At 38.4% G+C, this 17,883-nt stretch overlaps 1 protein-coding gene across 1 annotated transcript in view; it reads right to left on the minus strand.

Moving 5' to 3' along the window:
- The window catches only part of LOC139477990 (mucin-22-like), a 230,692-nt gene that overhangs the window by 195,399 nt on the left and 17,410 nt on the right, over positions 1 to 17,883 (minus strand). Inside the window, exons 2-3 of the mRNA XM_071260407.1 lie at positions 14,061 to 14,127; positions 7,230 to 7,266 (exon numbers count right to left, since the gene is read on the minus strand). Coding sequence (XP_071116508.1) covers positions 7,230 to 7,266; positions 14,061 to 14,127 — 104 coding nt within the window. The remainder of the gene's footprint in view (positions 1 to 7,229; positions 7,267 to 14,060; positions 14,128 to 17,883) is intronic.

Here is a 17,883-nt window from a genome sequence, read left to right on the forward strand (position 1 = left end):
AGTATATGCTAGTCCATAAATGTATACAAGTACATGTACATACATCAACTGTGATATAACCAGTGTCAAAGCTGTATTCGTCAAACCACTACATAAGTATATGCTAGTACATAAATGTATACAAGAACATGTACATACATCTACTGTGATATAACCAGTGTCAAAGTGGTAGTCATCAAACCACTACATAAGTATATGCTAGTACATAAATGTATACAAGTACATGTACATAGATCAGCTGAGATATACCCAGTGTTAAAGTTGTATTCATCAAACCACTACATAAGTATATGCTAGTCCATAAATGTATACAAGTACATGTACATACATCAACTGTGATATAACCAGTGTCAAAGCGGTATTCGTCAAACCACTACATAAGTATATGCTAGTACATTAATGTATACAAGTACATGCGCATACATCAATTGTGATATAACCAGTGTCAAAGTGGTATTCATCAAACCACTACATAAGTATATGCTAGTACATAAATGTATACAAGTACATGCGCATACATCAATTGTGATATAACCAGTGTCAAAGTGGTATTCATCAAACCACTACATAAGTATATGCTAGTACATAAATGTATACAAGTACATGTAGCTACATCAACTGTGATATAACCAATGTCAAAGTGGTATTCATCAAACCACTACATAAGTATATGCTAGTACATAAATGTATACAAGTACATGTACATACATCAACTGTGATATAGCTAGTGTCAAAGTGGTATTCATCAAACCACTACATAAGTATATGCTAGTACATAAATATATACAAGTACATGTACATACATCAACTGTGATATAACCAGTGTCAAAGTGGTATTCATCAAACCACCACATAAGTATATGCTAGTACATAAATGTATACAAGTACATGTACATACATCAACTGTGATATAATCAGTGTCAAAGTGGTATTCATCAAACCACTACATAAGTATATGCTAGTACATAAATGTATACAAGTACATGTACATACATCAACTGTGATATAACAAGTGTCAAAGTGGTATTCATCAAACCACTACATACGCATATGCTAGTACATAAATATATACAAGTACATGTACATACATCAACTGTGATATAGCCAGTGTCAAAGTGGTATTCATCAAACCACTACATAAGTATATGATAACAAGTACATGTACATACATCAACTGTGATATACCCAGTGTCAAAGTGGAATTCATCAAACCACTACATAAGTATATGCTAGTACATAAATGTATACAAGTACATGTACATACATCTACTGTGATATAACCAGTGTCAAAGTGGTATTCATCAAACCACTACATAAGTATATGCTAGTACATAAATGTATACAAGTACATGTACATAGATCAGCTGAGATATACCCAGTGTTAAAGTTGTATTCATCAAACCACTACATAAGTATATGCTAGTCCATAAATGTATACAAGTACATGTACATACATCAACTGTGATATAACCAGTGTCAAAGCTGTATTCGTCAAACCACTACATAAGTATATGCTAGTACATAAATGTATACAAGAACATGTACATACATCTACTGTGATATAACCAGTGTCAAAGTGGTAGTCATCAAACCACTACATAAGTATATGCTAGTACATAAATGTATACAAGTACATGTACATAGATCAGCTGAGATATACCCAGTGTTAAAGTTGTATTCATCAAACCACTACATAAGTATATGCTAGTCCATAAATGTATACAAGTACATGTACATACATCAACTGTGATATAACCAGTGTCAAAGCGGTATTCGTCAAACCACTACATAAGTATATGCTAGTACATTAATGTATACAAGTACATGCGCATACATCAATTGTGATATAACCAGTGTCAAAGTGGTATTCATCAAACCACTACATAAGTATATGCTAGTACATAAATGTATACAAGTACATGCGCATACATCAATTGTGATATAACCAGTGTCAAAGTGGTATTCATCAAACCACTACATAAGTATATGCTAGTACATAAATGTATACAAGTACATGTAGCTACATCAACTGTGATATAACCAATGTCAAAGTGGTATTCATCAAACCACTACATAAGTATATGCTAGTACATAAATGTATACAAGTACATGTACATACATCAACTGTGATATAGCTAGTGTCAAAGTGGTATTCATCAAACCACTACATAAGTATATGCTAGTACATAAATATATACAAGTACATGTACATACATCAACTGTGATATAGCCAGTGTCAAAGTGGTATTCATCAAACCACTACATAAGTATATGATAACAAGTACATGTACATACATCAACTGTGATATACCCAGTGTCAAAGTGGAATTCATCAAACCACTACATAAGTATATGCTGGTACATAAATGTATACAAGTACATGTACATACATCTACTGTGATATAACCAGTTTCAAAGTGGTATTCATCAAACCACTACATAAGTATATGCTAGTACATAAATGTATACAAGAACATGTACATACATCTACTGTGATATAACCAGTGTCAAAGTGGTATTCATCAAACCACTACATAAGTATATGCTAGTACATAAATGTATACAAGTACATGTACATAGATCAGCTGAGATATACCCAGTGTTAAAGTTGTATTCATCAAACCACTACATAAGTATATGCTAGTCCATAAATGTATACAAGTACATGTACATACATCAACTGTGATATAACCAGTGTCAAAGCGGTATTCGTCAAACCACTACATAAGTATATGCTAGTACATAAATGTATACATGTACATACATCAACTGTGATATAGCCAGTGTCAAAGTGGTATTCATCAAACCACTACATAAGTATATGCTAGTACATAAATGTATACATGTACATACATCAACTGTGATATAACCAGTCTCAAAGTGGTATTCATCAAACCACTACATAAGTATATGCTAGTACATAAATGTATACAAGTACATGTACATACATCAACTGTGATGTAGCCAGTGTCAAAGTGGTATTCATCAAACCACTACATAAGTATATGCTAGTACATAAATGTATACAAGTACATGTACATACATCAACTGTGATATAGCCAGTCTCAAAGTGGTATTCATCAAACCACTACATAAGTATATGCTAGTACATAAATGTAAACAAGTACATGTAGATACATCAACTGTGATATACCCAGTGTCAAAGTGGTATTCATCAAACCACTACATAAGTATATGCTAGTACATAAATGTATACATGTACATACATCAACTGTGATATAGCCAGTGTCAAAGTGGTATTCATCAAACCACTACATAAGTATATGCTAGTACATAAATGTATACAAGTACATGTACATACATCAACTGTGATGTAGCCAGTGTCAAAGTGGTATTCATCAAACCACTACATAAGTATATGCTAGTACATAAATGTATACATTTACATACATCAACTGTGATATAGCCAGTGTCAAAGTGGTATTCATCAAACCACTACATAAGTATATGCTAGTACATAAATGTATACAAGTACATGTACATACATCAACTGTGATGTAGCCAGTGTCAAAGTGGTATTCATCAAACCACTACATAAGTATATGCTAGTACATAAATGTATACAAGTACATGTACATACATCAACTGTGATATACCCAGTGTCAAATTGGTATTCATCAAACCACTACATAAGTATATGCTAGTACATAAATGTATACATGTACATACATCAACTGTGATATAGCCAGTGTCAAAGTGGTATTCATCAAACCACTACATAAGTATATGCTAGTACATATATGTATACAAGTACATGTACATACATCAACTGTGATGTAGCCAGTGTCAAAGTGGTATTCATCAAACCACTACATAAGTATATGCTAGTACATAAATGTATACATGTACATACATCAACTGTGATATAGCCAGTGTCAAAGTGGTATTCATCAAACCACTACATAAGTATATGCTAGTACATAAATGTATACATGTACATACATCAACTGTGATATAGCCAGTCTCAAAGTGGTATTCATCAAACCACTACATAAGTATATGCTAGTGCATAAATGTATACAAGTACATGTACATACATCAACTGTGATGTAGCCAGTGTCAAAGTGGTATTCATCAAACCACTACATAAGTATTTGCTAGTACATAAATGTATACAAGTACATGTACATACATCAACTGTGATATAGCCAGTCTCAAAGTAGTATTCATCAAACCACTACATAAGTATATGCTAGTACATAAATGTATACAAGTACATGTAGATACATCAACTGTGATATACCCAGTGTCAAAGTGGTATTCATCAAACCACTACATAAGTATATGCTAGCACATAAAAGTAAACATGTACATGTACATATATCAACTGTGATATAACCAGTGTCAAAGTGGTATTCATCAAACCACTACATAAGTATACGCTAGTACATAAATGTATACATGTACATACATCAACTGTGATATAGCCAGTGTCAAAGTGGTATTCATCAAACCACTACATAAGTATATGCTAGTACATAAATGTATACATGTACATACATCAACTGTGATATAGCCAGTCTCAAAGTGGTATTCATCAAACCACTACATAAGTATATGCTAGTGCATAAATGTATACAAGTACATGTACATACATCAACTGTGATGTAGCCAGTGTCAAAGTGGTATTCATCAAACCACTACATAAGTATTTGCTAGTACATAAATGTATACAAGTACATGTACATACATCAACTGTGATACAGCCAGTCTCAAAGTAGTATTCATCAAACCACTACATAAGTATATGCTAGTACATAAATGTATACAAGTACATGTAGATACATCAACTGTGATATACCCAGTGTCAAAGTGGTATTCATCAAACCACTACATAAGTATATGCTAGCACATAAAAGTAAACATGTACATGTACATATATCAACTGTGATATAACCAGTGTCAAAGTGGTATTCATCAAACCACTACATAAGTATACGCTAGTACATAAATGGATACATGTACATACATCAACTGTGATATAGCCAGTGTCAAAGTGGTATTCATCAAACCACTACATAAGTATATGCTAGTACATAAATGTATACATGTACATACATCAACTGTGATATTGCCAGTGTCAAAGTGGTATTCATCAAACCACTACATAAGTATATGCTAGTACATAAATGTATACATGTACATACATCAACTGTGATATACCCAGTGTCAAAGTGGTATTCATCAAACCACTACATAAGTATATGCTAGTACATAAATGTATACAAGTACATTTACATACATCAACTGTGATATTACCAGTGTCAAAGTGGTATTCATCAAACCACTACATAAGTATATGCTAGTACATAAATGTATACATGTACATACATCAACTGTGATATTGCCAGTGTCAAAGTGGTATTCATCAAACCACTACATAAGTATATGCTAGTACATAAATGTATACAAGTACATTTACATACATCAACTGTGATATAACCAGTGTCAAAGTGGTATTTATCAAACCACTACATAAGTATTTGCTAGTACATAAATGTATACAAGGTCATGTACATACATCAACTGTGATATACCCAGTGTCAAAGTGGTATTCATCAAACCACTACATAAGTATATGCTAGTACATAAATGTATAAATGTAGATTTGTACAAGACAAGAGACACGATGGAAGATGATCAAATCAAATCAAATATTCATGTTTGGAACTAACTGCTTTGGATTTTAAGGATGTTACGCAGTTGAAATAAAGTTGTGAAGATAGCAATTCATATCACCCCATGCTATATCATTGAATTCCTGGTCTACATTTGCTTATTAGCTTTGACAGTTCACACGCAAGGTTAATCTCATTAATCACATGACCCATGTTTGGCCAGGGGGCTCAGGGTGACAGGGACTGAGTTGGTAACTTACAGTCTATCAGCTGATTGGTCAAAATATCTGCACCACATACAAAAACTGAAGCAGGCCAATCTCAGCTTTTCATCAATGTGTCATAGAGACTGATTTATGACAACCATTGTACGAATGAACATATAATTCCAAAGGCTAAATACCCTGGAGCCATGACATCTATATGTCTAATTGCCGTTATTTATAAGATGCTAATCCCAATTGTTAATCCCCATTTTATTGTACATCGACTGTCTGCCATCATGAAAGAGATGTGCAAGTATGTCACTGATGAATTACTGTTGTTTATATTTATGACTTACTAAATGTCAGGTGACCTATATAAGCCTTGGTCCAGAGATACCCTTTTTGACCAAAGACTAAAGGACCTGGCGGGCCTAGCACCTAGTGTGTTTTGTATGTATATACATTGTATGTAAAATTGTATATGCTGCAAGCCATCGTCTCAAAGTTGTCACTTCCTACCGAGAACCATGCGCCGACCCTTTGCATTTTCAAGTATGCAAATATCATTTATCAACGCCACACCAGCCCCAGTTAATTTAATCGTTGATGAATGTTATTTGCATACTCGTATATGCAAAGGGTTTGCACATGGTTCTCGGTAGCATGTGACAACTTTGAGACGATACAAAATATTTGTAACGATTTATAAAGGTTCCTAGCATGAAACACAAACCACCTTCAATAACATAATTCAGGCAAGTTCAAGAAAATTTACAAATTTTGTTTTCGCCATGGTCTTTACCTTGGTATGATTGAAAATATCAGGATATTTTCATATACAAATGTGTAGTTTTCTATCAGGAATAAATGTGTAAAAAGTCTTCTTCAAGTGGCCCATGTCTTATGAAGCACTGACTGTTTGAAATCACCAACCCAGCGCCTTATGCTAAAAATAATCCAGCAGGGGGAAAAAGTGTAACAATTAAGCAGGCTAGAGGTTAATAATGTCACATGTCAATAAACTTGGTGATGTAGAAAAATCAACAGTGGTGGCAACAGCCAAATTCTGCCAAAACCTAGGAGCAGTTTTTACATATGGATATTTAGTGACAAAATGTGTTAGCAGAGACCATATAATAGATTATATGGTCTCTGGTGTTAGCAATCATCCTCAATTATCAAGTGTTTTCTATCTTCATTCTATTAGGACAAATACCTTAGACCCATTCACCACAAAAGCTTCATTTTGGAAGTGATGTCACCATCTCAGTCCCTCTTATGTTGTGTATGAATGTAATTTCAATATGTAATATGTAATATGACTACTATTTGTATTTTGTGTAAATTTTACAGATTTTGTCATAAGAGGTCAACTTGAATTTACCTTCATCTTCCATACCCATCATCTTTATAGTCCACGCCTGAAACAGAAGAGTAAAGAGAGGGACCAAATTTTGTAAATTTTGTAAATTTTACAATAAATTTTACAATAAATTGTATATTAAATACTTATCCTGTCTCACTCTATGCATTCCTCCTTCTTTCGATCCCATGCGTGGAAACGTCCTTGATCAAAGTTTCCAGCTTCTAAGCTTCATTTGCCCAGTCAACCATGCATCACCATGACGACCATGACACTCAAATATCTAGGTCAAGCACCTGGATCTCATGCAGCACGTTGTCCTTGATCTGGACCATTGACTGTCTCATCATATTCTTTCTTGGAACTGAGCAACTGTGATGCAGGGTCGGATGCAGGGTCGGATGGGCGGGCATCGATCAAGTGAGATAGGATAAGTATTATAAATATACAATTTATTGTAAAATTTACAAATTTTAAAACTTATCTTATCTCACTCTCTACATTTATCCCATGGTTGCAGATTAGCCATGAGATGTATATGAGGAAGCTGGTGATGACATGCTTTAATCCTGGGACTGTCACATATCCGTGTCTGGATATTTAGATGTCATCATGAAACCTGAATTGATGTTGTCCTCTGAAGTACTATGAGGTAGATGGAGGCTGTCCGCGATCAAGACGAGGATTTGGTACAGGTCGACTTGGGCGAAACTGCTCGAAGATGATGTCGTTGTAGTATCTGCCCTTGACTGTTCGGTGCGTTGTTGTAAGGCTGTCGAAAGGGATTGAAGAAGAGATCCGATTTGTTCAGATAAATCACTCTGATCACGTGAAGTCGATAGGGGATTCGATACTGGAGGGGCCGTACTAATAACCGAGTTCTACACTGGAGGTAAAGAGGGAAGTGTCACAAGTGGAGGGTGCAACTTGTCTGGAGATCGCTGGTCCATGTGCGTCTCTATCAGTGACTCAGAACATGAGTGTGAGGAGGGTCGATCTCATTCCATCTGTCAATCCTTATATCGATGTTGATCTCGAGGTTGATGAGGAGAAGCAGCATATCGATATTAGTTTGGCATTGAAAGATATTCAAGGTAGGTCCCCGATATCAATCAGTTGTCGGTTATTGATAGTATCTACCGGTAAGTTGGTATCGTTGAGATGGAGATTGATGGTATCTCAGATGACTGTCGATAGGAATAACGCTGTAAGTCTGAACCCGAAGACACTTGATCAGTGGAGGTGACAATGTCAATCTGTAGAATGAGAACGCCTGAGATCACATCCACACAATCAATCTGTAGAGAGGTGACATTCTGAATCGGATTAATCTTCCTGTTTCAAAGTGTTCCTGAAATGATCGACCTTGAGGAGAGTGATCTGAATGTCAACCCTCAGAGAGTCGACCTGTAGAAAGTTGATCCTTATCACATTGATCTCGTTATCTACAACTGGAGGGAGTGTGTTCCTTGGAATGTCAACCCGAAGAATGTCGATCTGAGGAATATTGACTCTTTGAGGGTCGTTCATGGTTTGATCGTGGTGACTTCTGTGTAGCATGTCGACCCTTTGAAGTTGACTCTGAATGTCGACCATTGGAGAGTCGATCGTGGTTCGATGTCGTTTTGTCTGTAGAATGTCGACCCTTTGAAGTTGACTCAACTACTCTACTCTTTCTCTGACTGGTAGGTGATGTCGAAGCCTGGTTTCTGTTGGAGTCAAGAGTAGTCGCAGCATATAACTCCGGAATGGCTTGGTCGATCAGAGTAGAGGTATGGCTGGTCAATGGAGAATCGGGCTGTAATCTCTGAAGTCGATACATGACTTCCTGTACATCGGGTCTGAGAACATATCTCAGTAGACTAGTCAAAATTTTCTGACAGCACCAAATGTTTGTCCGACGTATTTGTTGACTGTGAGTTTGTTGTAATCGGTGGATTGCTGTTAGACTGTGAAGTACCAGTGGGAACTTCATCATGCAGAAAACTGTCGGAAACGGTATCTTCTTTCACTCACAGGGAAGTAATCCTGGCTGATGGTGGTTGATCTACCACAGACTTCACAGTTGGTTGAGTGCACACGCAGAGTGTCCATGTTCGGTATCCTTGGATTTAGATCGGAGATCAATCCCTCTCTTCTGGCATCTTTTAAAATAGTCTGTAAAAACCTCTTGTGACAAATGAGAGCATTCCGAACACTGTAAACCCAGTTGACAGATTCCACGACAATCGAAACATAATTTATGGGGATCACTGACGAAAATATACTGAACCGCAAAAGAAAAGTCACCATGGATAGATATATGAGAAACCATATTTGTCCAAACACTGTAAACATACTTTGAGACATATCAAAAAGATGAAACTTGGCAAAACGGATTATCAAGTTTGAAATTAAAGTGTCAAATGTTCTTAAAGTAGTCTCTTAGTCCCTGAGAATATGGCATCACAAGGCAGTATCTCGTGTGTCTGCCATGTGCATTGATGACTGCTGTGCAACGTCGATACATGGAATGGATGAGGCGGTTGATGAAGGCCAAAGGCACTTGAGCCCACACGCTGAGGAATGCCTGCCGCAGTTCAGCTGCAGTTGTCGGCCTTGGTCGGACGTCATTCAGCCGTCTTTGAATCTCGTCCCACAGATGCTCAGTGGGATTTAAATCGGGACTGAGGGCAGGCCACAGCATGGTTCTGATGCCATTCTGCTGGAGGTAGTCTCTTGTTGCTCTCACAGTGTGGGCACTGGTGTTATTAAGCTGAAACTTGTGCTTGTGGCAACAAGCAAAATGAGGTATGGCGTGTGGTCTCAAGATTTGATCAATGTACCGAGCTGCTGTGACACCATTGCCCCTCCCGGGACCTATGATCTGGAAGACCACAGGGCTGATCCTCTGTGCAAGACCAATTCCACCCCACATGATGCTCGGACCACCCCAAGAGTCTCTCTCAACAACACAAATATTCGAATAATGTTCCCCACGGCGTCGCCAGACTCTCTGCCATCAGGTGTTGAGATACAGTAACCCCTCTCATCTGAGAAGAGGACTCTTCTACACTGCTGGTGGCACCAATGCTGGTGCTGTGTTGCCCACTGAAGACGATCCCGGCCATGACGTGGTGTCGGAATGGGTCCTCGGTGTGGCCTGTGACAGTGGAGGTGTCTGCTTGTCAGTTGTCGATGCACGGTGTCCGCACTAACATGTCGCTGGTGTGTCCCCTTGGTCTGTCGAACAGTTTCTGCAGCAGTAACAAAGCGATATTGAAGATGCTGTCGCACAATCTGACGATCCTGACGTCGGGTGGTGACCCTTGGTCTTCCACTATGTGGCCGGTCATCTGTGGTGTTGGTGGTCTGGTATGGTTGCTGGAGCCTTTGCCAGATTTTTTGTCAGTCTTGGCATGTGGTAGCAATTCAATAACGAATGAATGTTATCCGATCTGGGTGGATTTTTATAGGGCAAGAAATGGGGGAATGCATGTGCACTTCAATTTGCACGGAACTCACGTACATCGGGTTACCATGGCCTTTGCCGTGATGAGTGTGGGTGATGGGTTTTATTGTCATCAACTTTGGTTTTTTTATCATCAAATTTCATTTTTCCGAACAAGGCAATATTAAATTTGAGAAACTTTGACAAAAATTACCCAGATATTTAAATAACATGTTTTTATGCAATGTTAACTGGGGTGACGTTTCTTTTGCGGTGCAGTATATGTGGCAGCACTTCACGCAGGCTGGACGTTTGGCTTTGTCCTTACCCATATTTATATGTTTTTTGTGCCACTTCATTGAAGCCTCATTCTGGGAACCCGAAGAATAAAAATAAACAAAAGGGAGTGGCTCTCAATTATTTATTCATGCTGTACATGATACTATTGCGTGACTGCAGTGAGTGTACTCGCAATTTACCTGTGTTAAAAGGCTGTCCTTAAATGTTGAGCCAGAACTAGCAGGCTGAAATGGTGAAGCCCTTGGACATCGATTACGGAGATATCTTGTAAGTAGAGGGAGGCGAGGACCTCATCAGACTTCCAGAAACATCCTTCCATGATAGCACCGAGGGCACATTGGCTATGTAGAGCCATGATAGATGCACAGCTCTCCTCTCGTGAGGATTTTATGACTGGGGTGGAGGCAATCCCGCAAAGTTACAGACACCAAGTATTGTAGATCATAACCGCTGTACGGGAGACCTCTGAGGTAACCATCTGAGAGATGGGGATGTGGCTTGCAAGTTTATGCGTAGAGCTGGAACTGGAAATAGCAATATGTCCTCGCGATCCTCGTGATGTAGAATCGAAGCCAAAGCTGGGATGGTGAATAGCCTGTCTGGCTGACCAGGAAGTTGGTTCTTAGCGATGAGCATTAAGAACACTGTAAGCCCGGTTGACAGACTCCACAGCAATAACAGCAAAATTTATGAGGATCCACCAGCGAAAATATGTGGTGGCACTTCATGCAGGCTGGACGTTTGGCTTTGTCCTTACCCATATTTATATGCAATTAAAGCCCCCAAACTCTTGTTATTTTGAGAAAAATAAAGGCCTAAATATTCTCTAAAAACAACAGTATGTCTCCACAGGGAGGCGAAAAGAAAGAGAACGATGAGACAGTCCAGAGTCCAGATCGAGGACAATGTGCTGCACGAGATCCGGGTGCATGACCTAGATACTGGGGTGGTCATCATGGTGATGCATGGGTGGCTTTGCAAATTAAGCTTAGAAGCTAGAAACTTTTATCAAGGACGTTTCAACGCAAGAGATCAAAAGAAGAAGGAGGAATGCATAGAGTGAGATAGAATAGATTAACTAGATTTTTTTATCTGACATCATCCCAGTTTAAGATCACTAAAGGTTAGTAAAAACTGTTTCAAATGTCCGAAAGACTAAAGAAAAGGCCAAATAGTACTAATGTTTCATTGCAATTTCTCTCATTACTATGCTTGATCTAAATCTTATTATTAAAGTCAAAGTATTCCTGACATTTGAACATGGTTTATTATTTGACCTTTGACGACCTTATATGTTTAATCATATCAGTTCCTGCTTTCGAAAGCATATGTCTAATGCAAGACAACTTTATAAAGTCCCATGGCTCTGGCAATATTAACAGAACAGAGTAAACACTTGTGGTTTAATGACCATGATATTAAACTTAAGGCACTTATAAACTTGATTATTTCCAGTTGAAAACATGACTGTCAACTCTTGTAAACTCTAACACAAACTGAGGGGATTATTCACTACACAAAGAAGCAGAACTACCTTAAATAAAAGGGGGCAGACATCCAGTACAGGCAAAACCTTAATGTATCCCCATTTACATGGGTCTACGTAATTACATGGGTCTATGTAACACATTTCCTGGCAGAATATCAAATAAAAATATCTTTACCTTTTAGATTAAGAAGGTTTATGCTTAAACATATTATTTTTTCTTTTTCTTAAATAAGCATCAATAAGCATACTAGTAAAATATATTACTTGCATGAAAAGCCCATGGTGTTGCTATACATTGTGACCTTCATGTGTCTGAGAACATTCTTAAAGATTGTTCATGAATTGTACTATTTAAACAAGAGCCAATAGTGCCACAGCACTGCAGCTCACCTGGATATGTAGTCAACAGCTTAAAATGTGAATTACATCAAAGACAGACACTTAACCAAAGTTGTTGTCAATATTGATATTCATGTATTTTCTTCATAAAAGCAGAGGACGAAACACTAACATTAAAATCTTATGACTTGGACAAAATATGATGTTACCATAAGGAGAGACATACACTCTAAAGTTGATCTCCCTCTGGCAATTTCAGAGGAACAAAATATGCATTTTGAGAGAATATAAGAGCATAGTCAGAAGGTGGTTAAAATTAAAAACATCGCCAATATTGAATATGTTTTGAATCCCACAACTAGCTAACAAAAAATCTTGAATAATGGCATCAATAAAAATGAGATTTGGACCTCTTAAACAAATTTAGATCTCATTAGTTGGAAAAAGCAGGTGAAGATTCTGATTCAGTGGTGCAGTGATTTCTAAGAGGAAGATGTTTTACATTGCACAACAGGCAATGCACAATGGGCAAACAACAGGCCACACCATAGCTAACTTTCAGTCAGTGAGGAAAAAATGAAATGTTTTTTCTTCTTGTGCTAAACGGGGACACGGGTGGCCAAGTCGTCTAAGGCGCCGCGATTCGCTATGCAGAGTTGCATCCCTTGGGGACGCCAGCAACCTATGATTGTGGGTTCGAATCCCGGTTCGCCCCAATTATGTTTCTAGGTTTGTCAGCACCATACCCGTGCTCGTGGGTTTCAACGAAGTGGTAAACGTCTGAAAGCTGCATCACTTCGGGCTTTCCTCCCACATTAAGCTGACACGCCGCGATATGACTGGAATACTGTTAAAAGCGGCGTTAAACCCAACTCACTCGCTCACTCACTCTTGTGCTTAACATCCTCCTGAAGTTTCAGTCTCATCACTTTAGCCAGTTTGAAGAAGAGATGAAAGTGAACCGGCGGATGAAGAGTCAATAAATGTACAGACAACAGACAGACAGACAGACAGACAACACTCCATGCCATATACTGACTTGTGTATGGCCTTCATTCCGAGTGAGCTAAAATGTTAGAAGATTTGTTTAATCATGAACATGCCTTAAGGTCATGTCCAATATTTTCTTGTTTTTTCTCGCTCACAGTGAAGAGCATCCATAATCATTATTCTCATGTCTTCAGTGGCAAAAAAGCAAATACTTAGCAAATACTAAGAAACCCAGTGCACAGCTTGAGAAAATGTATACAGCTTAACAATCAATTTAACAAAAATTATCAATAAATTATAATACCTTCAAGGTACTTAACAATTTCCTGGCCATGAACACAAGTTCAGCTTCAAGGGATTCCAAGAGAAGCCTACAAAATAAAATAATACTATAAGCATGCATAACAAAGCATAGAGACAGGAAGCATAGTCTCCATTTAATACCCTAAATTCCTTTCACCTTCATGATCTAACCACACACAGCACTATCTGTTGTATAGTAAATCATAGGTGGCACCATTGTTCTCACATCAAATGATTTAGATACATGCACTTCAGTCTGACTTCATCTCAGCCTAGTTAGTGTTGTGTCACATTAGGTGTAAAAGATTTGGACAAGGTGAGGTCAGGTGAAATTGGGTTTAACGTCGCGTCCAGGATTATTGCACTTATATAGCGACGTAGATGCACGTGTGTGTGTGTGTGGCTGCTTGTACTAGACCGGACTGATGCCGATTTATAGTGCTAGCCCACTGAGATACCATGCCGCAGTTTAATATGAATACCCCACTCAGACACAGTATACTGACTCCGAGCCGACCAGTCCTTGCTTTAACCCCTTAATGCCGATCGCCAGACATGGTAACAAGTACGATCTTTTAACGTCTTTTGGTGTGACGCGGCCGGGGATGGAACCCTGGACCTTCCGCTCTCCGGGCGGACGCTCTACCACTAGAACACGGAGGCGGTCCAGATTTGGACAACAACAGCACCAAGGCACTGTGCACACGGTGTATAATCGAAGTGAGCTGAATTTTATATGTGGTGAAATCTTTAGCCATCATGTGTTTGTGTAATGTGAGAAGAAAGAACAACCTTAGCGTAATATTCTATTTTTATTATATGGTAACACGAATCAATTTGGTGAAGCAGATTCTATGATGTAAGATATCTTATGTCAGCAATGTTGTCAACTATGGCCGCAGATTGTTGTGCTAAAAAGTAACTCTTACTAGCCTCATCTACACAACATTTCAGTTTGATCACAACAGTATTCTAAAATTCCAAGTACAAAGGTGTTTGCATTGCATGGAAAACAAGAAGCTCCATTCCTCCTTTTTTCTGAATGCCCTCAAACTTTCCTCCAGTAACATGGACAAGGGGTGATTGATAAGTTCTGAGCCTCACATAGAAAGACTTCACCTAAAGACATTAACAAAAATTATTTTTAAGATAATCCCCTTCCTCATTGATAGAGATTTGACAAAAATGTTGGAGTGACTTTATCCTAGTTTCGTTGAAGTCATTGTCTTAGCTGTCCAAAACGTTCTCCTTGACTGCTATAACATCGTCAAGTCAACATGGGTTCCAGGCTAGAGGTTTCTTCATTTTGGGGAACAGATGTAAGCCAGATCAGGAGAAGAAGTTGGCTGCTGAAGGAGGTGAAAACCACACTCATGAATTGTTCCACTGATGTGTGCAAGAGAGCACTGTCCCGATGGAAGAGCACACCTTTTCTCAGTTTCCCACATCTCCTAGTCTTAATTTCATCCCGCATAATATGCTTTGCATATTGTCTAATCGTTTAGAAGATAGTCCTCCATCGGCATCCCAGAACACAGAGGCAATACCTCCAGCTGGTGGGAGAGTCTTTGCCTACTTTGGTGGTGGTGATGTCAAATGCTTATATTATGGTATGTTTATGGTTCTGTTCGGATGAACAAAACCTTCCAAATGGCATGCTGGTTTTCTTGGGGGAATTAGTCAGCAAAGAGCCGGAGTCACAGGAGAGAAGAGGTCTTCACCCGATGGCACGTTGACATTCTTGGTCCCTTGCCAACAACACCAGACAAGTACAAGTACATTTTGGTCATCACAGGTGCATCATCTAGATGGTGTGAAGCCTTTCCACTTTGGATCCAAGAAGCCAAAGAAGAAGCAGATGTTCTTGTCTGAGAAATATTTTGTCGGTATGGCGCTCCAAGGACCTTAATTTCAGACAGAGGTCAGAACTTCATGTCCAATCTTATCAAAGCAATTTGTGAACTTTTGGCAATTAAATTTACCCATACCAGCCCATACCATCCTCAAACAAACAGCTGTGTAGAAAGGCTCAATTCTTACATCAATCAATCACTAAGAAGCCTATTGTAACAAGTCCCAAAATGATTGGCCCCGTTTTATTCCTGGCATCATGATGGCCTATCGGATGGCCCCAAATTCATTAACGCAAAAAAAACCATACGTTATGCTTTTTGGCCGAGAAATGAGAGCTCCACAAGATGTAGGATTAATTCCAAAAGAAAATTTAGGCCACAATAACAAAAGTTATCTTTCAAATTTACTTGAGGAGCTGGAAATCACTAGAAAAATTGCAGCTGAAAACACTGCGTGGGCTAAGGAGGTGTATTCACAACAATATAATCGAAAGGCTAAAGAACCAGAATTCACCCCAGGTCAAAGAGTTTGGCTTTACTGTCAAAAAGTTGGAAAAGGCCTTTCCAACAAATTAACCAAAAAGTGGTATGGTAGCTATTATATCATCCATACAGGTACAAATTATACCTACAAACTACGCCGAAGTTCTGACGACAATACACAAACCACTGGTCCATGCCAACTGTCTGAAGCCATATTTTGATCCTGCTGATCGTCCACAGTATCCTCGAGAACCATACCTCAATGACACCAGTAACATAGATTCAGGAGTCATGGATGACAATGAGGAACCAGTCAATGATACTCAACTTGACAGCAACAATTCCCCATCAACAAGTTCAACTTACCAAGCCACTGATCAATCACCTCCACAACAGAAAGGTAACAAGGTCAATTCCAAAACTAAGGCAGGCACTTACAGCAACAAGAATTCGAAGCAAAAGACCCCAACAAAGAAGAAAAACCCTGCTCCAAATACAACAGAAAAAAAAAGTTCCTGCACGACAATTACGAAGGAAAATCATGCTCCAACAATTAAGGATTGACTGTGTATTTTTTTCAGTTCATTGAGGTATGAATCGAAAATCTGATGTGCAATCCGATTCTTACAAAAGTTTGCACATCGGGTTTTTTATTCATACCTCAATGAAGCGAAAAAAATATACAGTCAATGCTTATAATTAAATTCGACAACATAAAACATGTTTTATCTACAATAGTTTAACCCAAAACAGTTGCATATATCAAAACAGACAAATATGACGACATTGATAAACATTCCAGGTGTAGGAATACATACAGTGGCGTGACATGAATCAGGTGATCGTTTAATTTATGCACATAACTTGACATGCCTACACAGTCAGTAGCCAATCAAAGGAGAGTGGGAATAAAACAATGTTCATTGGACCTGTCAATTAAGGCAAGAGGCGAAAAGAACTGCAACAGTCAGACTGTAACGAACCGGAAGAAATATGTCCGAGAGAAGGCGTCTGTTTCAAATAACATGGTCATTTACTGCGTGATTCAAACATTACTTCCCTGATTACGGTAAAACACAGTTGGAGAAATGCTAGTTAGAAATGAAACCCGAAGACAGGAAAGTTGAACCGAGGCGAGCGGGAAAAAAACAGGTGAGCGAGCCTGCACGTTTGCTGTTTCATTCATTCTCGGCCTTTGGTTTCCTAGGGTAGTTTGGACAATGAATATGCATGAAAGTCGCTAAATGTCCTGTGCATGACGATACACGTGAGAAGAAAGGGAATTCACTCGACTGTGATATTGTGATTCCCCAACATTCCACAGTAATAAAAGTAGTGCGCCGCGGTGAAAAATGAAAAGGTAAATCAAGGGAAAAGAGGAGTGAATGGTAAGCATCACCAGCCAAAATCCTGAAAACAACTTGACGACGGCCAGGTACAACCTCCAAGTCAGAGTCCAACATCAGGTAATCAAACCAAGGATATCCC

Source organism: Haliotis cracherodii, unplaced genomic scaffold, assembly GCF_022045235.1.
Source record: "Haliotis cracherodii isolate W230 unplaced genomic scaffold, xgHalCrac1.p SCAF_1, whole genome shotgun sequence".
NCBI lineage: Eukaryota > Metazoa > Mollusca > Gastropoda > Lepetellida > Haliotidae > Haliotis > Haliotis cracherodii.